Genomic DNA, 24,723 nt, shown 5'->3' with positions numbered 1-24,723 from the left:
TCACCGTGCTGTGTCTGTGTATCGCCCTGTCGTGTCGTGTTTCCCTCAGATGCTGCGTGGTGAGCAGGTGTCTGAGTCTGCTACGTTCAAGTGCCTTCCCGAGGCAACCTGCAGTTCATGATCGAGTCTCCAGTCTGTTCTCGTCATTACGAGTGGAATTGTGCTTTATGATTGTATATTTACTTTACTGGATTAAAGACTCTGTTTTCGCCAAGTCGCTTTTGGGTCCTCATTCACCTGCATAACAGGTCAAGTCAGCATGGATGAAAAAGCAATTCATCTAGGACTCTACTCTAAAATTAACTTCAAGCTTTAAGATAACTACAGAAAAAAGCAGTTAGAAAAAGCCCCTAATGTTCCCTTCAAAAACTTGGCAGACAAAATGTCTGCCTCAGTCCAATTCTCTACCTCTCCCTTAAGATAGCAATGAGAAATAATAATCTTTGGGTAATTTTATGTCTTATCCAAGGGCGGCATGTCATAATCAGTGCCTTGACACACTTCATGTAATGGCTGAGTTGGCCCTAGTGCCTAGAAAAAACTTGGTAACACTTTCTAGTGTTATAATTTACTGTAAGTATATCTTAAGGCATAACGCAATTTGAAAGTGTTGGTGCCTCATAGAAAGTGTTACCAAACGTTTCTACTTGGTGATTTGTGTTGTTGTTGTTTTTTAAAATTACATTTGTGTCCCTCTGTTTATACAGCAAAAATGGGTATTAATCACAATCAAAATATTTTTGTTGTTGTTGATATTTGAACTATATTTTATTTAAAGTGCATGCTCAACTTTTTAAATGCACCAACACCCTTTTATTCCAAAGTTGAGCAGTATAATTTTGATGATACACTTCCAACTCATGGTTTTTTATAACCCTGCTAGGAGACACAGTAAGGTTGCAGGTTGGTCTTCCTTGTTTTTACAATGAAACACATTCATGCCTCCTAGTTCGGGAGAGGTAAAGGTTGAGTGCTATATGAGGTCTTCCCCTCTAAAAAGACTGAAGCCGACTGTGTACGGTTCCTGTAAGAGTGCCAGTATTTACTAAGCAGGTATTCAACTCGGTTTGATATTAATCCTAATTTATTTTATGCTGCTGGTGCAGAGGAATTTCTAGGTAAAGGAACTTGACCGTTTGCCAGTATCTATTTTCAGTGAATGAGTCAAACATCAATGGGTGGTGAATTGTTGTCAACAGTTTTGATAAGGTGTTGCTGTTTCTTCTTATTACAGTCCAGGTATTTCTGGTGTATGATGTAGGAGACATATTTCTGGTTTATGATTATTATGATATTATATTTATAATGTAGTATCATATATTTTTTTAATAAACTCTGAATATACTGTTGTATATGTTAGGCTAATAAGTTCACTCTTTATCCGAGTATAAAAAGTAAATTTGATGAAAGACATATTGCAAATTAACAAAGCTTCATTGCAGGTCGAAACACGTTCTATTTAATGATGAGAAGAATATTGGGAACATCAAATCATGAAATGTACCTAAGGACTTCATAACACATTCATAACTTAGAAACACATTCATAAGCAGTAAACATAACATGCATATGTAAACAACCACTTTAACTTTAACTGAAAATATAAAATAATGAGTGGTTATAGTTAATAATGATTTTAATGACAAAAACAACAACTTATTTGAAAAAAACTGCACTCTTTGTTTCAACCTTATGAATGGGCCTTGGCCCTTAACGGTTGGCCATGCCCTCGTTATGCTGACGCCAGGGGTTGGGTTACTTTGGGCTACGTGTGGAGTGAGTTGGGGGGGTTGGGGGGTGTACCGTGCGTCGTCGCCATGCGACTCGACCAGAACGTCACACTGCAAACAAGAGTCCGACAATTTGTTATGTCGCGTTCAAACAGTATTTTATCTACTACGGAACCCAAAAGGAGCGCAAGTCACCGCATGATTCAATGATTTACCTGGGAGCCCCCGCTCTCTGGTTTCGTCTGTATTGTTTCAGGAGCCTTCTAAACTTGCACGGTAGAAGCGCGTGAAAAGACCTCGGTTTAAAGTGGCATTCGCTCTTGTATAAGCATGGAGAGAGAGAGCGTAAAGGAAAGGGCCGCCGGGACCGATTTGGACATGGACCAGCATTATTGTGAGCTTTGTGGAAAGATGGAAAACCTGCTTAAATGTGGACGGTGTCGGAACTCTTTCTACTGTAGTAAAGAACACCAGAAAGCGGACTGGAAGAAGCACAAGCAGTTTTGTAAAGAGGCCGAGAAACCACAGAGTCAGCCACAGCCCGAATCAACACAACAGCCCTCACGGACTGCGAAAGGAGGGCAAGACAAGCAGCTAAAAAAGAAAAGCACAGAACAACAGAGTAAAACAGCTTCTCAGAGCACCACAAACACTGGGCTTTCAAATCCGCCTGCAGGTGGCGAAAGAATGAAAGATTTGATCACTTCAGCTACTTGCTCGGGTAGTGTGTCTGACAGCAAGCATACTGGGGAAGGAATTAAACTCAGCTCTAAGACCAACGGACAAACGATGTCCCCCCCGCAAAAACTGGCTGTGGACTATATTGTTCCATGTATGAATAAGCATGGCATTTGTGTTGTTGACAATTTCCTTGGAGAAGAGACTGGACTGAGCATTTTGGAGGATGTGAGAGCCCTCCACAAGACTGGTAAATTTACTGATGGGCAGTTGGTTAGTCAAAGAAGCGACTCCACTAAAGATATACGAGGAGACAAAATAACCTGGACTGAAGGAAGAGAACCTGGTTGTGAGAAGGTAGCCTTTCTCATGAGTCGCATGGACGACATGGTCCGACACTGTAATGGTAAACTGGGAAACTACAGAATAAATGGAAGGACGAAAGTAAGTAAACACTGAAAGTGAGTAGCACATTATTATTAGATTTTAACTTATTGAAATAGCTATTTATCTTCTCCAGGTAGGCATATTTAAAAGTTATGAAAGTCTTAAGCATTTATTTTTGCAGCAACATAATAATCCTAATGTTGAAAACAATAATAAAATATTTTTAAATGTGTAATAATATGAATATGAATATGGTATCATATTAATTATACTATAAGAATATATAATATTATAATAACAGATAGGCCTATTCTTAAAATAATATGGAATAAGCATAGGCCTATACAATGCATTCGGAAAGTATTCAGAGCACTTTACTTTTTCCACATTTTGTTACTTTACAGATGTTCTAAAATTGATTAAATTGTTTTTTCCCTCATCAATCTGCAAATGTATAAAAAAAACGGAAGTATCACATTTACATGAGTATTAAGACCATTTAATCAGTACTTTGTTGACGCACCTTTGGCAGCGATTACAGCCTCGAGTCTTCTTGGGTATGACGCAACAAGCTTGACACACCTGTAGTTGGGGAGTTTCTCCCATTCATCTCTGCAGATCCTCTCAAGCTCTGTCAGGTTGGATGGGGAGCTTCGCTGCAAAGCTATTTTCAGGTCTCTCCAGACATGTTAGATCAGGTTCAAGTCCGGGTTCTAGCTGGGTCACTCAAGGACATTCAGAGACTTGGCTGTGTGCTTAGGGTTGTTGTCCTGTTGGAAGGTGAACCTTCACCCCAGTCTGATGTCCTAAGCGCTCTGGGACAGGTTTTCATCAAGGATCTCTCTGTACTTTGCTCTGTTCATCATTCCCTTGATCCTGCATTTTGGAAAACTCCGGCCCTTCTCCCCCGATTGCTGAGTTTGGCTGGGCGGCCAGCTCTAGGAAGATTGTTGGTGGTTCCAAACTTCCATTTAAGAATGATGGAGGCCACTGTTCTTGGGGACCTTCAATGCTGCAGACATTTTTGCTCCGACATGAACTGGTCAACTGTGTGACCTTATATAGACAGTTGTGTGCCTTTCCAAATTATGTCCAATCAATTGAATTTAAAACAGGGGGACGACAAGTTGTTGAAACATCTCAAGGATGATCAATGTTAACAGGATGCACAGGATGAGTTCAATTTCAAGTCTCATAGCAAAGGGTCTGAACACGTATGTAATTAAAGTATTTCTGGTTTTTATTTGTAATAAATTAGCATACATTTCTTAAAATTTGTTTTCACTTTGTCATTATGGGGTATTGTGGTGTAGACTGAGGAAGAAAAACATTACTTTAATACATTTTAGAATAAGGCTGTAACGTAATAAAATGTGGAAAAAGGCAAGGAGTCTGAAAACTTTCTGAATGCAATGTACGAACGAAAATTTGGAAAGTAGCCCTGATATGGACAGGAACCCGTGTCCCTGAGTCTGTCAGTCCAACACCTCACACCTTACACCAAGAGTTCTGAACGTACTAAGGAGCCTACACACACTACCCCCATCCTGCAGAGAGCTCACAAGTCCCCCCCCCCCTCCTTTCTCCAGCTGGTACCCAGTCAGGTCCCTGCGTCTGTCAGTCAAATAACAGTAATTTAATGGGGGGAAATAATAATTGAATAGTGCACATTGCATTCCAGTGGTGGAAAAAGTACTCAATTGTCATATTTGACTAAAAGTAAAGGTACCTTAATAGAAAATGAGACAAGTAAAAGTGAAAGTCACCCAGTAAATTACAACGTTTTAAATATACTTAAGTATCAAAAGTAAATGTAATTGCTAAAATATACTTAATTATCAAAAGTAAAAGTGTAAATTATTTAAAATTCCTTATATTGAGCAATCCAGACAGCACAATTGTCAATGTTTTATTTATTTGATTTAGGGATAGCAAGGGGCACACTCCCAACACTCAGACATTCTTTACAAACAAAGCATCTGTGTTTAGTGAGTCTGCCAGATCAGGGGCAGTAGGGATGACCAGGGAAAATGTATGGAGTAAAAAGTACATTATTTTCTTTAGGAATGTACTGAAGTAAAAGTTGTCAAAAATATTTACTGACCAAAAAATATAAATGCAACATGCAACAATTTCAAAGATTTTACTGAGTGACAGTTCAGTCAATTTAAATAAATTCATTAGGCTCTAATCTATGGATATCACATGACTGGGCAGGGATACAGCCATGGGTGGGCCTGGGAGGGCATAGGATTATTTTGGCAAAGGAGAAATGCTCACTAACAGGGATGTGAACTAAATTTGTGCACAACTTTTGAGAGAAATACACTTTTTGTGCGTATGGAACATCTCTGGAATGTTTTATTTCAGCTCATGAAACATGGGATCAACACTTTACATGTTGTGTTTACTTTACTATTTACACTGTAAAAAATATATAAAGTACTTTAAAGTATTTTTTACTTAAGTACTTTACACCACTGCTTGAAACAAAACAAAATCAACAAAATTACTTGATTATTAAATTGTATATTTCATTTAATATTACATACATTTATTAAGACTTAAACTATTACTACGATATGCTACTTTCCATATGCTAGGATATTTGAGTCTTATGACAAAAAAACAGAGAATGGGGTATTCCCTATTACTAAAGAGTCCAGATTCTCTTTCCCTCCATCACTACCTCCTTTATCTTTGTAAGGACAATGGAGCTCTGTCGTCCTAACGTATGTTTTTCAGTTTATTCATGAGGAAAGTGGTGGCAGGATTTGATTTCATGCAGTTATTGGCCATATGTGCTTGGGGGACTACAGCACTACCAATGTGCCACACTCCCACACAACAACCCCTCCCTCTTAACACTAGAACCGCTGGGCCTCGAGGAACCCCGTTCAAGCGAATGAGGAGTGATTCTGTCTGCAACACTCTTAACAGTGTAATTCATACATTTCATATATGATATGGCAACAATTATAATTTGATTGTGTTTATGAAGGCCTTGGGTAACATTAGAATATAATTGTTATTTTAGTTCAAATAACACTACAGCATTTCCATTAGTTTATGTTACTGTATGTAAAAACAGAAAACACCCAAATTCAAGTGGTGAATCAATTTTATTTGTGGAGTGCCATTGTTACAACAATGAAACAGAAAGCATATGTGTTCGAACTCGGTAACAGCTTCTGTTTATAATGACAAAATAAAATAAATGCCCCAACCACCAAGACACACAGTCAGCAAGATGCGTGGTCAAATGATTAAAACATCTGTAGCCTAAACATCATTATAAGCGACAAGTAACCTTGATAAATTGTAAAAATCATCAGAAAAGCAATAATGGCATTATAATGAATATAAGTGTCTATGACAGCAGTCAAAAATAGTTCATTATTGTCAGCTCATGCTCACATTGTGTGCGTCGTCACGGAATTGCATAATTTGGATTTTATTTAGCTGTTATTGGTTGTCCAACAGTTGACAAAAATCTTCATACTTTTCACGTGCTTGACACACAGTGCATTCGAAAAGTATTCAGACCCCTTGACTTTTTCCACATTTGTTACGTTATAGCCTTATTGTAAAATGTATTAAATATCTATTTTTTTACCAATCTACACATAATACCCCATAATGAAAAGCAAGAACAGGTTTTTAGAAATGTTTTCAAATGTATTAAAAATTAAAAACAGATACCTTATTTACGTAAGTATTCAGACCCTTTGCTGTGAGCTCCGAGACAGCATTGTGTCGAGGCGCAGATCTGGGGAAAGGTACCAAAACATTTCTGCATCATTAATGGTCCCCAAGAACACTGTGACCTCCATCATTCTGAAATGGAGGAAGTTTTGAATCCACCAAGATTCTTCCTAGAGCTGGCCGCCCAGTCAAACTGAGCAATCGGAGGAGAACGTCCTTGGTTAGGGAGGTGGCCAAGAACCCGATGTTCACTCTGACAGACCTCAGAGTTCCTCTGTGGAGATGAACCTTCCAGAAGGACAACCATCTCTGCAGCACTCCACCAATCAGGCCTTTATGGCAGAGTAGCTAGACGGAAGCCACTTCTCAGTAAAAGGAATTTGCCAAAAGGCACCTAAAGGACTCTCAGATTATGAGAAACAAGATTTTATGGTCAGATGAAACCAAGATTGAACTCTTTGGCCTGAATGCCAAGCGTCACATCTGGAGGAAAACTGGCACCATTTCTACGGTGAAGCATGGTGGTGACAACATCATGCTGTTTTTCAGCGGCAGGGACTGGGAGGCTAGTCAGGATAGAGGGAAAGATGAACAGAGCAAAGTACAGAGAGATCCTTGATGCAAACCTGCTCCAGAGCGCTCAGAACCTCAGCCTGGGGCGAAGGTTCAACTTCCAACAGGACAATGACCGCCAAGACAATGCATGAGACAATGCACGAGTGGTTTCAGTACAAGTCTCTGAATGTCCTTGAGTGCCCCAGCCAGAACCTAAAAATAGCTGTGCAGCGACGCTCCTCATCCAACCTGACAGAGCTGCAGAGAAGAATGTGAGAAACTCCCCAAATACAGGTGTGCCAAGCTTGTAGTGTCATACCCAAGAAGACTTGAGGCTGTAATCGCTGCCAAAGGTGCTTCAACTAAGTACTGAGTAAAGGGTCTGAATACTTATGTAAATGTGATATTTCAGGTTTATTATTTTTTACATTTGCAAAAGTGTATAAAAACACTGCCATTGACAGTGGAGTGAAGAAATTGTCCATGGTGACATTTCTCCCCTTGCCAACCCTGATATAGGGTACATACCATCTTTCAATACCATACCAATTAGAACAGATCAATACAATAGAATGGCCCGTCCTGTTCTTTATTCACAGTTGGTGATTACATAATTATACATTGTTCGCTTTCCCTCGCTTATCAACCCATTTACCCCCTTTTCCCCCATTATACTTTACTTCATTTATTTAATCTGTTGTTATACGTGTGCAATCAGTTTCGGTTTAGTTTCGAGTCAATTATTGGGATGATGGGCATGGCAGGTAGCCTAGTAGTTAGAGCATTGTGCCAGTAACCGAAAGGTATGACAAGGTAAACATCTGTCGTTCTGCCCCTGAGCAAGGCTGTTCCCCGGGCGCCGAAGATGTGGATGTTGATTAAGGTAATCCGCTGCACCCCTCTGATTCAGAGGAGTTGGGTTAAATGCGGAAGACACATTTCAGTTGAAGGCATTCAGTTGTACAACTGACTAGGTATCCCCCCCTTTCAACTGTCGGGAGAGGCAGGGGCAACGGGGGATAACCATTCTAACACTTATTTAGGAAAAGTCAAGAACGTAGGGGGCAGTCAAAAGTGTTTAGCCTAAAACAGAAAGGATTCAGCGTTGGCTGGCCACTGACTATTCTTTACCCCTTGTCCGCCCTGAACAAGATTATACATGAATTTGGGAATGACAGCCAATCGCTCACGTCCAACTGACGGCGAGGGTGCGGCACACACCTGTGAGCAATGGTCGACCACAGACGGTGTTGGACTGATCGTTGGTTCCGATGCGTCCCCTACTTTATGATTGAGTTCCTGCCAGACTTTATTGCTTCATTACATGCCAGACCTTACTACGCTTGGATATGTATTTAACATATAAGCTAACCACATCATATGAAATAGCCATCTGATGCACAGTTAATGATGTGGCACACAACCATTGGTACACATCTAGTCGGGGAAGGAACGCAACCTATACTTGTGTGTGAGATCATTCTTCACCCCTCAACCAGACAGAACTGTTCTAGGGTTATAATACAGTACTGTGTTATTCCTCCAGTCTATCCACACACACCAGTTGAACCACGCTGCTAGCATGCACTCATTAATTCTAATCTCTTGGAAAACTTTGAAGACTTAACCATTCTATATACAGAGATGGTGTGTACTGTTAACCGGTTGACAGGTGATGCAATTTTTACAAGACAATGGAAAATAATTCAATGCAATGCAATTCGAATACCTTCCATTGAGTTGCATTGCTGCCCCTTGTGCCTCTCTCACCAGCTGTTAATGGTACTCTACTGCCAAACTCTACTTCATTCCACAATCTGTCCCCCTCGGGAGGACTAATGCATCTGTTGTGGCCCTTATAGGTTCTCGCCAGGGGTTCATTGCAGTCCCCAGGCCCACAGCCAAACTGCTGTGTATCTTCTCTCTCTATTGTTCTGAACTCTCTGATATAAAAACTAGAGTCCATTTCTTTAAACAGGGACTTCCTGGCAGGCTGCACCCAATGCTACTGATAGGCTGTATTTGAGTCATCCATCGCCAGGACGACCTTTACATTTCCTGCATGCGAGGAACGCCCCTTTACCGTCAATTTTGCGCCCATGCCTCAAAAAGGTTGTGTTTTGTTTTAGAGGACAGTTGCCTTAAAGATACACAATGGAAGTTTACAATGTATGCTTTTTCTCATGGTTGTGATGTGCCACTCTGTCCAATGAGGTCATTTCTGGACAATGGGTTATTTCTGTCCATTTAGGGTACTTCCTTTGGCTCAAGAGCACCTCCGGGCAAATGCTACATATAGGCTCTTTAAGTTGTTTGACCAATAGAGAAAAAAATACACTGATGTGTCAGTTACTGATGGGTTTGGTTTGGGTATGTGTATCTGAACCCTTTGAGCTGCTGTAGTTCTCTCCACACTGTTGGCTAGCAAGGTGACTTGTTTTGTCACAGCTGTGAAGAAGGACGACCCCTGATAGATTGACTGTTTGGACTGTAGATTGGAGGGCTTCCCTTATCAGGCCCTACACACAGACAGACGCACGCATGAAGCTCAACTTTGTGGAAAACAGTGCAGCTCTGCTTGCTTGTCACGCAAGCCCCAGATTCAAGGTCTGTGAACTTTATATCCGAGTCTAACCAAACCAAAAACGTCTAAACTACTCTGAGAATGTTGCTTTTGGAACCCTAACATGCTCTGTGTCTTGAAGTGATGTATCTTCTATCTATTATGAGTGGTTCTGTTGTTGACGTGGGGAATGCAAACACAACATTTCACTACAAGCAAAGCCTGGCTTTTGTGGTTACTAGAATTGGTATCTGGTGTCAAGATCTCAAAGTAATATGAAATTACAGCAATAATACACTGGAAATAACACTATGGTATGATCTTAAAGGAAAACAATCCTCTACCTAGAGTACAGATAGGGCTTTCAAGAGAAATTTGATAGGAAGTAATCCGCCCTGCAAGCTTGTTTATTTTCTATAATAATTGGATGTTTGCCTCAGTCATCAGTTTGTGAGAAGCAGAGCAGTGTCCAGGCCTGAAGGTTTCATTTGAACATTTTCCGGGTGTTAGGCCTAAACAGTAGGAAAATAAACAGACTGACCATGATATTGTGCGGCGAGTATTCAGACTCCCCTGCAGTATCAGCTAACAAAAAAAAACACAAAAAAATACATTATTGTTTCCTTATTGATTGTTTTCCAGCGGTCCTGGGACCTGCCGTATCAGCTAACAAATAAAAAAAGAATTACATTATTGTTTCCTAACTGATTGTTTTCCAGCGGTCCGAGGACTTTGCACAAATGCACTCTGTCAAGGTCTTAAAGGATAAGAAAATGTCCCCTTTCTGTGATTGCAAGGCTTTGACTTATTTGCCACCAAATATTGCACATATATGTGTTGTCTCTTGTCACTATTTTGAAATATACATTATCACCCAAAGTGTTTGGAGCCTAACACGGTAAAGTTCTTGATTGATGGACTGTGACTTTTAAAATGTGTTCATTTATCAACACTTTTCAAAGTTTTAATTTAACGCTTTTCCGGATAATTATATGTACATGTTGAAAGTGTTTATTTGAACACTGTGGGTGTTAAAATTGCTTAGGAGATTTTCCTGTGTACTTTTCTGTTTGACAGTTCAAAGGACATGTCAACTGCAATTGATAGACTTATTCCGTTGGGAACAAATGGAAGATACTAGGCGATATTTGGAAAATGCACAACACCAGATACACTTTTGTACACATTCAAGGAAATTGGCAACAGTTCAATGCAGCTGGTCCCTGTGTGATCTGTGGCCGTGCACTACAACAGGATGTTTCCAGAAGCGCCGAAGCAGTACTTCCTGCAGACACTGATACAGGCAGCAGGGCCATGCTGGTTTCTCTGGCCATTAGCACAATAGCATGTTAGCACCTACTAGACAATGATAAAATGCTCAAGTTACTAGGCAAATAATTGTACACTATCCCTTTCCCCTTAACATGGCCCATTGCATAAATTTGGGATCCACCTGTGCTTCCTAAAGAATCTTACTTATGGGGACCTACAAAATGCAGTGGTCCACACGTGGTAATGGGAAACTTATGGCATAATTCCTCCTGGTTGTCTATACTGGTTAATTCAAGCCTCATAAAAATTCCAAAAAGCCTTTGGTGAGTTACAGGCTGCGTTAGGGTTGTTTGAACCAGTCCTAGCAGTTTTCTCGCCATTTTTCTCCTGTCTAGGAAGCGCTATTGATTAATTTAGGGGCTTGTTTGGACAGGCAGCGATGCAACGGGTTGACCCTCACAGGCTAAGGAGATGAAGGCTAATGGGTGCTAAAACAGCAATTTAGGGAATGTAAACAAAACAGGCTGAGAACAGGGTCAGCGTTCCAATAAGAAACACACATTTTCATTTTTCGTGGCAAAAATTGTTTTCCGTTGCGTGCCCTAATGAGCACGACCCTGGTGTCTCTGGGTCTGTCAGCCTATACTTCCTCCCTGGTGGTGGGTCGGTGCTGGAGCTCTAGGAAATGCCCAATGACTCTCTTTACATTCTAAGGTGGAGATGCACAGACTAAGGAGAGACGGTTTTTCCCCGTTGTTTTAATTCAGAAGACCAAGGCTGCTCCAGTCGCCCAGAACTCACAGTGGCTCTGTAGACTCCCCGTGGAAAGTCCCCCTCAGTACGGTTTGAAACTGACAGAAAATAAGAGTTTTATGTTACTCTGTTTGAGAGGTTATTTAAGAAATGTTCACATCATTGCAACGTCCTTTTTTTAACCTTGAGTGCTTGAACTTCTTATCTGTGCTGCATCTCGTATGTGAAAACCAAATTAATCCTGGTCCAAATGGGTTCTCATGTGCTTCTGAAATAACGTTGCTTTACCAATGGTTGAAGTGGGGCTACCGACTTTCGTCTCCAGCTGCACAGAAAGCTTTGATATGATGGCACGACTTGTTGTAGCAAATTCTTACAGTAGTGCAATACTCTTCTGTCGTGATATTCGGGGACCCACAGCTTTTGCACATTCACGCCCCTGATAAGTTTTAATGTGGTGTGTTTAGCTCTGGGATAGAACTTAAAATGTCCACACCCTTGGTGGTCCCCAGGACCTAAATTGTAGAACACTGCCATAAAGAAGAGCATATTTATTGACTATGATTGAATTGGATATTGCATGCAATTTCAAACATGAGTGAGTTGCTCCCTGTTATAAGTGAAGTTGCATTGAAAGAGTGAAAATAGTTGCTTTTTAAAACAGCTGCTTTAAGTAAATCTAGCTTAAGGCATAAAACAGTGCACAACCGACGTGAAAGTCAGTCTCACTTTAAAAGGTCACTTTGAAGGCAGTTCAGGTCCTCCATCTCAAACAACACTAAGTGTCTGTGTCATACAGTAACTCATTAAATGTAAACTGCACACTGCGGGGGTTGTGCATGACCCGTCTCAATCCTCAATTGGCTCGCTAACCTCCCTCCCTTTGACCATAACATATGTGTTTACTCCAACACCGGTTGAGCCTGGCCTGGATGCTCTTCTAGTGCCAGGGCAGGTCCCCACTCCCCGCTAGAGGAACAGCAGCCAGCTAGAAGACAGACAGGCAGCCTCACGCACCGCACGTAGCGCGATCATTAAAATAAATCCTGTCTGGATGGGCTCCAGCTGCCGACACAGCCACCGCCGAGTTTAGATCAGTTCAGCCACTCTTCACCCTGGAGTAACTTGGGCAGTATACCGTTTATACCGTATACTGCAGTGGAGGCTGCTGAAGGGAGGACGGCTCATAATAATGGCTGGAACGCAACAAATGGAATGGCATCGAACACATGGAAAGAATGTGTTTGATGTATTTGATACCGTTCCTGTCACGTCTGCTCCCGCTCCCCCTCTCCGGTGCTCGAGGTCACCAGTTCACTCATTATTACGTACACCTGCCACCATCATTACACGCACCTGCGCTTAATTATGGGACTCACCTGGACTCTATCACGTCATTTACCTCATTTACCAAGTCAGCATTGATGTTATGTTTCTCCTGTCCAGACGCTGGTCTTGCTTTGTTTCATGTCTATTTATTATTAAATCCACACCCTGTACTTTCAATTTGCGCCCGGCGTCTCTTCTTACAGAACCATTACAGAATCCTGACTCACCAATTGGAAGCAGAGTTTTTTTGTTATTTATTTATTTATTGTTGGTGACATTGGGTCCGGGTGCCGCTACCGACACAATCGGGGATGCCTCAGCTGGCTTGAGAGTTTCGCAAGCCTCGGCCGGCTCGTCGGGCTCCCACACCTCGGCCGGCCCGCCAGGCTTGCTCAGGTAGAACGCCAGGTGTCACCCCTAGAGGACGGGGTACTGCTCGAGGATACCAGTTCACTCATTACGCACACTTGCCACAATCGTTACGCTCTCCTGCGCTTAATTATGGGACTCACCTGGACTCCATTATGTCATTTACCTCCCCTATATTTGTCACTTCCTCAGTTTCATTCCCGAGTCAGCATTGATGTTAATGTTTCTCCTGTCCAGATGCTGTTCTTGTTTTGTTTCATGCCAATTTATTATTAAATCCACACCCTGTACTTGCATCTCGTCACCCAGCGTCTGTTGTTACAGAACCACTATAATTCCACTAATTCCGCTCCAGCCATTAACACAAGCCAGTCCTCCCCAATTAATGTGCCACCAACCTCCTGTGGTATACCCGTGGTATTGGACAAAGCCACAGGATGGTTTTTCAATACTGTCAACAATTTCTATTAAGTTTTCAATAAATGTGAATATTTGTACCTCCCTGAAGTCAACTTGTGTTATATGTTAGGAGATAAAGCAGATTGAGTTCTTCATTTTACCTGTCACATTATGAAGCTTACCATATTTCCCCAGAACAGATGAGCCGGGCGTGTGTTTATTTTTAAATAGCACAGCAGGAGCTGGTGAGTCCATAGCGTTCTATGTATATCGGCGAGTCTCAGTTGTGTGGCGCACATGAGGTGATGAAGTTACGCTTGTATGTTATTCACCAGATATCTTATAATGCCTTTCTGCCAGAAGTCAAACTCTGGATGAGTTATTTGCACAGCTACATTTCTTCCCCTGTGCTTCCTATTAGCATTTTCTTCCCTCCGTTTTTCTCCCATCTGCTCAGTGTTCACATGCTGCTCTTCCTTCAGAAAAGCATGCATCAGAACTTTGTTCATTTGCACAATTTCTCTTATTTCTCTTATTACACAATTTCTCTTGACTTTCGGTAACTTTATGAGCTCGATTTCCATTTGCAATTAGTTTGTTTGTTTTTCACTCATTAGCAGTTAGCAGTGTCTTTGATTTTTTTTTGTGCTAATGTTGTTAGCATTCCGGTGATAGAAGGCCAATTAGCTTTTCTTGCGTTTTTAGCTCTCGCTTGTGTGCTATGCCGGTAATATCCCGGAATGAGAGAAGGATGGTATCACGATATGAAAATCTGGATACTACCCAACCCTACTCTGGAGGTGGCGCGTGTGAGAGATCGAGCAGGATGAGAGAGTAGCAGACCATTCTCACGCACACATTGACACACTCACTGAGGTGCATTCACACAGACACACACTCATTTTCAAACCATGCAATTACACAGAAAGACTGAAATATGCACAGACATCCTTACCTTCAGACACACAAACACAGGAATACTCAGACATTTACACTCAGATACAGATACACTCACTCAGATACAGACACACTCACTCCAAGTGTGCAAGACTGGAGTGTTGAAGTGTATTGCGCGCAATGCCTACAAGTGCAATATAGCCTATTCCATTTATGTGGCCTTATACAGTTCAGAGCTGTGACCCATTTATGCATTGTGCCTACAGTAAGCGAGTACCTCGCTCCAATACATTTCTATTCCATAACATTGGCTTTGTCACATCTGCTTGCAGCAGTGCGTGTTATGCAGGTGAATGAGGACCCAAAAGCGACTTGGCGAAAACAGAGTCTTTATTCCAGTAAAGGAAATAGGCAATACTCCTAGACAAATCGGAGCAGAAAACAAAACATAAAAAACTAATTCCACTCGTAGTGACGAGGACAGACTGGAGACTCGACCATAAACTGTAGGTTGCCTCGGGAAGGCACCGACCGTAGCAGACTCAGACACCTGCTCACACGCAGCATCTGAGGGAAACAAGACACGACAGGGCGAGACAAAGACACAGCACGGCGAACAATATACAAGGATCCGACAGGACAGAAACGGAAAACAAGGGGAGAAATAGGGACTCTAATCAGAGGACAAGATAGGGAACAGGTGTGGAAAGACTAAATGAGTGAGTAGGAGAATGAGGAACAGCTGGGAGCAGGAACGGAACGATAGAGAGAGGAGAGAGAGGGAGGGAGAGAGAGAGGGATAGAAAAAGGGAACGAACCTAATAAGACCAGCAGGGGGAAACGAACAGAAGGGAAAGCATAATGACAAGACAATATAAGACAAAACATGACAGTACCCCCCCACTCACCGAGCGCCTCCTGGCGCACTCGAGGAGGAATCCTGGCGGCAACGGAGGAAATCATCAATCAGCGAACGGTCCAGCACTCAGGACCGTAACCCTCCCAATCCACTAAGTATTGGTGACCCCGTCCCCGAGAACGCATGTCCATGATCCTACGTACCTTGTAAATAGGAGCGCTCTCGACAAGGACGGGGGGGGGAGGGAAGACGAACGGGGGTGCGAAGAAAGGGCTTGACACAGGAGACATGGAAGACAGGATGGACGCGATGAAGATGTCGTGGAAGAAGCAGTCGCACAGCGACAGGATTGACGACCTGGGAGACACGGAACGGACCAATGAACCGCGGAGTCAACTTACGAGAAGCTGTCGTAAGGGGAAGGTTACGAGTGGAAAGCCACACTCTCTGGCCGCAACAATACCTAGGACTCTTAATCCTACGTTTATTGGCGGCTCTCACAGTCTGTGCCCTGTAACGGCAAAGTGCAGACCTCACCCTCCTCCAGGTGCGCTCACAACGTTGGACAAACGCTTGAGCGGAGGGAACGCTGGACTCGGCAAGCTGGGATGAGAACAGAGGAGGCTGGTAACCCAGACTACTCTGAAACGGAGATAACCCGGTAGCAGACGAAGGAAGCGAGTTGTGAGCGTATTCTGCCCAGGGGAGCTGTTCTGCCCAAGACGCAGGGTTTCTAAAAGAAAGGCTGCGTAGTATGCGACCAATCGTCTGATTGGCCCTTTCTGCTTGACCGTTAGACTGGGGATGAAACCCAGAAGAGAGACTGACGGACGCACCAATCAAACGACAGAACTCCCTCCAAAACTGTGACGTGAATTGCGGACCTCTGTCTGAAACGGCGTCTAACGGGAGGCCATGAATTCTGAACACATTCTCGATGATGATTTGTGCCGTCTCCTTAGCGGAAGGGAGCTTAGCGAGGGGAATGAAATGTGCCGCCTTAGAGAACCTATCGACAACCGTAAGAATCACAGTCTTCCCCGCAGACAAAGGCAGACCGGTAATGAAGTCTAAGGCGATGTGAGACCATGGTCGAGAAGGAATGGGAAGCGGTCTGAGACGACCGGCAGGAGGAGAGTTACCTGACTTAGTCTGCGCGCAGTCCGAACAAGCAGCCACGAAACGGCGCGTGTCACGCTCCTGAGTAGGCCACCAAAAGCGCTGGCGAATAGAAGCAAGAGTACCTCGAACGCCGGGATGACCAGCTAACTTGGCAGAGTGAGCCCACTGAAGAACAGCCAGACGAGTAGAAACAGGAACGAAAAGAAGGTTACTAGGACAAGCGCGCGGCGACGCAGTGTGCGTGAGTGCTTGCTTAACCTGTCTTTCAATTCCCCAGACTGTCAACCCGACAACACGCCCATAAGGAAGAATCCCCTCCGGATCAGTAGAAGCCACAGAAGAACTAAAGAGACGGGATAAGGCATCAGGCTTGGTGTTCTTACTACCCGGACGGTAAGAAATCACAAACTCGAAACGAGCGAAAAACAACGCCCAACGAGCTTGACGTGCATTAAGTCGTTTGGCAGAACGGATGTACTCAAGGTTCTTATGGTCTGTCCAAACGACAAAGGAACGGTCGCCCCCTCCAACCACTGTCGCCATTCGCCTAGGGCTAAGCGGATGGCGAGCAGTTCGCGGTTACCCACATCATAGTTGCGTTCCGATGGCGACAGGCGATGAGAAAAATAAGCGCAAGGATGAACCTTATCGTCAGACTGGAAGCGCTGGGATAGAATGGCTCCCACGCCTACCTCTGAAGCGTCAACCTCGACAATGAATTGTTTAGTGACGTCAGGAGTAACGAGGATAGGAGCGGACGTAAAACGTTCTTTGAGAAGATCAAAAGCTCCCTGGGCGGAACCGGACCACTTAAAACACGTCTTGACAGAAGTAAGAGCTGTGAGAGGGGCAGCAACTTGACCGAAATTACGAATGAAACGCCGATAGAAATTAGCGAAACCTAGAAAGCGCTGCAACTCGACACGTGACCTTGGAACGGGCCACTCACTGACAGCTTGGACCTTAGCGGGATCCATCTGAATGCCTTCAGCGGAAATAACAGAACCAAGAAAAGTGACGGAGGAGACATGAAAAGAGCACTTCTCAGCCTTCACGTAGAGACAATTCTCTAAAAGGCGCTGGAGTACACGTCGAACGTGCTGAACATGAATCTCGAGTGACGGTGAAAAAATCAGGATATCGTCAAGGTAGACAAAAACAAAGATGTTCAGCATGTCTCTCAGAACATCATTAACTAATGCCTGAAAAACAGCTGGTGCATTGGCGAGACCAAACGGCAGAACCCGGTACTCAAAATGCCCTAACGGAGTGTTAAACGCCGTTTTCCACTCGTCCCCCTCTCTGATGCGCACGAGATGGTAAGCGTTACGAAGGTCCAACTTAGTAAAGAACCTGGCTCCCTGCAGAATCTCGAAGGCTGATGACATAAGGGGAAGCGGATAACGGTTCTTAACCGTTATGTCATTCAGCCCTCGATAATCCACGCAGGGGCGCAGAGTACCGTCCTTCTTCTTAACAAAAAAAAACCCCGCCCCGGCAGGGGAGGAAGAAGGCACTACGGTGCCGGCGTCAAGAGACACAGACAAATAATCCTCGAGAGCCTTACGTTCGGGAGCCGACAGAGAGTATAGTCTACCCCGAGGAGGAGTGGTCCCCGGAAGGAGATCAATACTACAATCATACGACCGGTGAGGAGGAAGGGAGTTGGCTCTGGACCGACTGAAGACCGTGCGCAGATCATGATATTCCTCCGGCACTCCTGTCAAATCGCCAGGTTCCTCCTGAGAAGTGGGGACAGAAGAAACGGGAGGGATAGCAGACATTAAACACTTCACATGACAAGAAACGTTCCAGGATAGGATAGAATTACTAGACCAATTAATAGAAGGATTATGACATACTAGCCAGGGATGACCCAAAACAACAGGTGTAAAAGGTGAACGAAAAATCAAAAAGGAAATAGTCTCACTGTGGTTACCAGATACTGTGAGGGTTAAAGGTAGTGTCTCATATCTGATACTGGGGAGATGACTACCATCTAAGGCGAACATGGGCGTAGGCTTCTCTAACTGTCTGAAAGGAATGTCATGTTTCCGAGCCCATACTTCGTCCATAAAACAACCCTCAGCCCCAGAGTCTATCAAGGCACTGCATGTAGCACCCGAACCGGTCCAGCGTAGATGGACCGACATAGTAGTACAGGATCTTGATGGAGAGACCTGAGTAGTAGCGCTCACCAGTAGCCCTCCGCTTACTGATGAGCTCTGGCTTTTACTGGACATGAATTGACAAAATGTCCAGCAAGTCCGCAATAGAGGCACAGGCGGTTGGTGATCCTCCGTTCCCTCTCCTTAGTCGAGATGCGAATACCTCCCAGCTGCATGGGCTCAGTCTCTGAGCCAGAGGAGGGAGATGGTTGCGATGCGGAGCGGGGAAACACCGTTAACGCGAGCTCTCTTCCACGAGCTTGGTGACGAAGATCTACCCGTCGTTCTATGCGGATGGCGAGAGCAATCAAAGAGTCCACACTGGAAGGAACCTCCCGGGAGAGAATCTCATCTTTAACCTCTGCGTGGAGTCCCTCCAGAAAACGAGCGAGCAGCGCCGGCTCGTTCCAGTCACTAGAGGCAGCAAGAGTGCGAAACTCTATAGAGTAATCCGTTATGGATCGATCACCTTGACATAGGGAAGCCAGGGCCCTAGAAGCCTCCCTACCAAAAACTGAACGATCAAAAACCCGAATCATCTCCTCTTTAAAGTTCTGGTAATTGTTAGAACAATCAGCCCTTGCCTCCCAGATAGCTGTGCCCCACTCTCGAGCCCGGCCAGTAAGGAGTGATATGACGTAAGCAACCCGAGCTCTCTCTCTAGAGTATGTGTTGGGTTGGAGAGAGAACACAATATCACACTGGGTGAGAAAGGAGCGGCACTCCGTGGGCTGCCCGGAGTAACAAGGTGGGTTATTAACCCTAGGTTCCGGAGGCTCGGCAGACCAGGAAGTAACAGGTGGCACGAGACGAAGACTCTGGAACTGTCCAGAGAGGTCGGAAACCTGAGCGGCCAGGTTCTCCACGGCATGACGAGCAGCAGACAATTCCTGCTCGTGTCTGCCGAGCATGGCTCCTTGGATCTCGACGGCAGTGTTACGAGCATCTGTAGTCGCTGGGTCCATTCTTTGGTCGGATCCTTCTGTTATGCAGGTGAATGAGGACCCAAAAGTGACTTGGCGAAAACAGAGTCTTTATTCCAGTAAAGGAAATAGGCAATACTCCTAGACAAATCGGAGCAGAAAACAAAACATAAAAAACTAATTCCACTCGTAGTGACGAGGACAGACTGGAGACTCGACCATAAACTGTAGGTTGCCTCGGGAAGGCACCGACCGTAGCAGACTCAGACACCTGCTCACACGCAGCATCTGAGGGAAACAAGACACGACAGGGCGAGACAAAGACACAGCACGGCGAACAATATACAAGGATCCGACAGGACAGAAACGGAAAACAAGGGGAGAAATAGGGACTCTAATCAGAGGACAAGATAGGGAACAGGTGTGGAAAGACTAAATGAGTGAGTAGGAGAATGAGGAACAGCTGGGAGCAGGAACGGAACGATAGAGAGAGGAGAGAGAGGGAGGGAGAGAGAGAGGGATAGAAAAAGGGAACGAACCTAATAAGACCAGCAGGGGGAAACGAACAGAAGGGAAAGCATAATGACAAGACAAGACAATGTAACTGATCACCAACTTTGTTAACATAAAGCGTTCATTAAACATCTGGAAAATAATGTAACGAGCAGGAATTTCAGGTCACAGTTACCAAATGACTCTCAACCCCCATAACAGACTTGTTATGCATATTAAGTGCTTACAGTATAAGATATTTCTTGTATTTTGTAGACTGCTGTTGTATCATAGTAAGGTATGTGTAGGGTTGCAACATTCTTGGAACTTTGAATCAATTCTCTGGTTTTCCCAAAATCTCAGTTGGAGGATTCCCAGATTCAGGAGCGAATAAGCAGAAAATCCATAATCCTCCAAACAGGATTTCTAGAAAACCAGGGAAGTTATTGAAAGTTTCCAGAATTTTGCAACCCCAGGTTTAGTATGGGCACTGTCTGTATGAAGGCGGTATGGCTGCCAACCCCCTCACCCGCCCTTCTCTCTATTCACATGCCCTCTCTCGATGGAAATCGCTCTTGCACAGCACTAATGGTTGAAATAATGGGTTGTGGGGGCTGTCATCTGTCACACACACACACCTATGGTCACCACTGCCTATACCAGTTAGACTCAAGGCCTGACCCAGAGCGCCGGTGACCGATTTCGTGACCTCCGACCCCCTTTCCTCCCTTTGATTTCCTTTCTTTTGCGTGCGGGCCTCTCTTAAATAAAAAGACGAGGGGATTTCCACCATCTGGAAATGACCCTGGCAGAGCGGCGTGAACGTGAGACGTGCAGAACATCCTGGTGGTTAACAGCCTCCCGTCCCCCTCTCCCCTCAGCTCATCTCACCCCTCCGTCCTCCTCCCTCCTCCACAGATGGAAAAGAGATCAGAAGGCCTTCCAGGTCACAAATAAACCCATACAGAGAGAGCCCAGCGATCTGGGGAAAACGGCAGTGTAAGCAGTCTCATGTCATAGTATCATACAGTCCTGTGGGGTGGTGAATTACACTCTGGCCCTTGTTGACAGTCTAAGGACCTATCGGAATTCTGTTATTAGTTTAGCATAGTTATGATTATTGTAGAACATAATTGAAGAGGACTTGCTATAGGAACTTGACAGGGATATTGTTTGGAAAGCAGGTCGAATTCAGAGTGTTGTCAGTTTGTATACATTGGAATTGAATGGTAACATATTTGTAGCATCAATGTCTTCTGTTTCTGTGATTAGATATGAAATATATACGGTAACACTTTATTTGGATAGTCCAAAATAAGTGGTTTGTATATGATTTGTAGATGTTCAGTTCAATAACTGTCAACAACATTTCAACTAACTATCCACTAACCCTAGCCCTAATCTTAACCTTAGCAAGCAATTGCTTATCAACAGATAGTTGTCCCCCATGATTAAATGAGTCCCCTTCCGTCAGTATGTTTGTTCGCCACACATGATTTCTCAGGCACCACTGGACTGATTTTGATGAAAATGTGCGTGAATGATGTGTCTTGCCATAGAGATCCGGCATTTACAAAATTACACTGATTGTCCAGATGGTGGCGCTTTAACAAGCTAGTTAAAATTTGCCTCAGGAACCCAGGGATTTTCCACCCTTTAGAATGTTGTGAAAAACACTTAAAATGCAACTCATGCAAAAAAATGGCATCTATGGACAAAAGTCTCTCAACACAATATTTTCCTAAAACAACATGAAATTTGGCACACACGCTCAGGGATATGAGTCTAGCTAACCCATGCGATATCTCAGACACCACTGGCCCGATTTTGATTCAACTTGGGTGAATGATGCATCTTGCCACAGAGATTTACAAAATGACACTAATTGAACCAAGGGGGGTGCGGCATCATTCATGGGGGACGACATGTTTACTGTTGCCTTGTTTGACCATCTGTACTTTCAAGTTTCAAGTTGTATTGTCACAAGTACAGTGAAATGCCTTTTTTGCAAGCTCTTTCCTAACAATGAATGAATCTATATCAGAGCACTTTGCCATCTCTTTTGATATGGAGATCATCTATATGGGACTATCCAAATAAAGTCTGACAAAATATACTACTTTGTGACTACTCAATTGTAGCCTATGTCCTTGGAAGTACTATACATCTCCAATGACTGAGCAAAATACATGTGTGTGTGTGTGTGTGTGTGTGTGTGTGTGTGTGTGTGTGTGTGTGTGTGTGTGTGTGTGTGTGTGTGTGTGTGTGTGTGTGTGTGTGTGTGTGTGTGTGTGTGTGTGTGTGTGTGTGTGTGTGTGTGTGTGTGTGTGTGTGTGTGTGTGTGTTTGTCCCTCCACTTTGGCCCGGTCCCATGGCAATACCCGAGAACCAAAAGGATGTATCCATTTATAAAAATAAATAAATAAAGAGGATGTATCTGTGTATTAAAATAATCCAGCTGGCTTTTTTTCTTCTTCCCACCCACAGTTTATTACGTAACAACTTGTGCGTGTGACCCAGAGACCGACATAATAAATCATTGTTTTCAAACACTTGAAGTAAAGGCCAGACCGATGACACAGCAAAAACAACTTGGCTACTCCAATTAGCCTCTTTCCTTTCAAATCAGCCCAGCAAGCGTGTCAATCTCCTCTCTGCCTCGTCTTTCACATATCAGCAATTATGAATAACAAGCTCCCCTTTTTGTTTGTGATTCTCTTTTTTGTTAGCATGCATTGAATGGGAATAATTTTATATATTCGTTTTATACACATATGAATTTCAACAGCAGTATTATCAATTATGAATCAATGAGACTTCTTGAATGACATGACAATATCATAATAGGAAATATGTTGTTCTGTTATATGCTTTACCAGAGTGTAGCCTATTCATGGAGGCAAGTATTCTGAAGTGACATAGAATAGCCTGTTAAAAGGGGTCACTTTAACCAATTGGCTATGCGTTAATCATTTGTTGTGAAACGCATTGTAATGATTGTCACAAAATGTATTTAAAAATTAATTTGGAAGCAACAGCCAAGCAACTGAATTGCATCTGCAATGATATCCTCAACCGGTGTAATTTATTGCTGACTTGAATGGACATCTCAGAAATAGGTGTTGAAAGTATGTCTACTGTTGGGAAGCATTTTTATCTTGTGACAACTTTTACAACACTGTCAAAATGGCTACCCAAAATATTTCCTCCTAACATGTCCTTCTCATGTTCTTTTTCAGGCCATGGTGGCCTGTTACCCAGGCAACGGGACTGGGTATGTACGTCATGTGGATAACCCTAACGGCGATGGGAGATGTGTAACGTGTATTTACTATCTCAATAAAGACTGGGAGGCTAAGGTATGTCAATACAATGAACTGAAAGCAAATTTATGTCCAATATTTAGTTGATTTTTTAAATGTTTTCTCTGCTGGGAACAACACTGTGGCTTTGTATTTTGACTTTGTTAATTCCATTTGTTTGTTAATTCCATGCCATCATTGTAAATAAGAATTTGTTCTTAACTGACCTGCCTAGTTAAATAAATTCCATGCCGTCATTGTAAATAAGAATTTGTTCTTAACTGACCTGCCTAGTTAAATAAATTCCATGCCAGTCACACTTCAGTCACCCTTTAGAGGTCAGTTTCTGGATGTACTTCCAAAGTTCACCAACCAGCCCACTAAATCAGTTTATGCGGATGGGAGAAGTGTTGATCGATAAAGTGAGGGAAAGTGGGGTGTCTAAACAGGTACTGACACGCTATGGATGAATCCCACACATACTGTACAATGACTCCATTGCCTGGCTTCTGAAACTCCTTGCTCCAGAAACCAGTGGGTTGGGCCAGAGCCAGAAGTCATTTTGAAAATGTATCATTGGCTTTGATACTCTGATTGGTTAGAGATGATCCAATCACTGATGACTTTGTTTTGTAAAGCACCCCTCATTTTGACGTCACCACAGACGTCTTTAACAATGGCAGTCTGACTGAAGTGTGTAGCAAATGATAGAGCAGCGAAAGAACTCAGTTTGAGTCGTCAGGTAACTGACTCCATACCATATGTATAGTGTCCATATAAGGACAGCCTCTGATGGACACCAACACCTTGTGAATCTGTTCTAATATGGCAACCATACATGCTACAGTGTGACAAGTGATGACAAAAGCACGGCTGGAGTCCTGTTGGGACGGAAAACATGTAATGGACACAGTCTGCATAATTTACAGCTAATGTGGGCACTCACTGCTATTACATTTTCATGTAATTGCACAAATAATGCTCACAATTCCACACACACACAGGCATTCATGCACCAAAGGAAGTGGCAGTAACTGCTAGAACCAACCCCAGGGCTACCACTAGAACATTGTGATTGCAGGTGGAAACTATGCTGGAATTGGGATGACAGGCAGGCAGCTCCTCTCACACTCCCACTCTGACATTGTGGGCCTTAATTCTAATCCGATAGCGCCCTCCCTTCTCTTTTCCCCTGATCTTTGCCTTTGCTGACCCTCCTC

The 24,723-nt window shown here is 43.5% G+C and overlaps 1 protein-coding gene across 3 annotated transcripts in view; it reads left to right on the top strand.

The window, feature by feature from the left end:
* The first annotated feature begins 1,794 nt into the window (after window positions 1-1,794).
* Window positions 1,795-24,723, top strand: part of LOC124016012 (egl nine homolog 1-like) — a 48,711-nt gene continuing 25,782 nt past the window's right edge. The window contains exons 1-2 of one of the 3 annotated variants that reach the window (XM_046331528.1): window positions 1,795-2,852; window positions 23,441-23,560. In XM_046331528.1, the coding sequence (XP_046187484.1) occupies window positions 2,061-2,852; window positions 23,441-23,560 (912 nt within the window). In that variant the 5' untranslated portion in view covers window positions 1,795-2,060. The remainder of the gene's footprint in view (window positions 2,853-23,440; window positions 23,561-24,723) is intronic. The other 2 variants (XM_046331530.1, XM_046331529.1) reach the window with 2 other exon arrangements.

This window comes from Oncorhynchus gorbuscha, linkage group LG26 (genome assembly GCF_021184085.1).
Source record: "Oncorhynchus gorbuscha isolate QuinsamMale2020 ecotype Even-year linkage group LG26, OgorEven_v1.0, whole genome shotgun sequence".
Classification (NCBI taxonomy): domain Eukaryota; kingdom Metazoa; phylum Chordata; class Actinopteri; order Salmoniformes; family Salmonidae; genus Oncorhynchus; species Oncorhynchus gorbuscha.
Note: the sequence above shows the minus strand (reverse complement) of the source record. Positions and strands in the feature narration are given on the sequence as shown.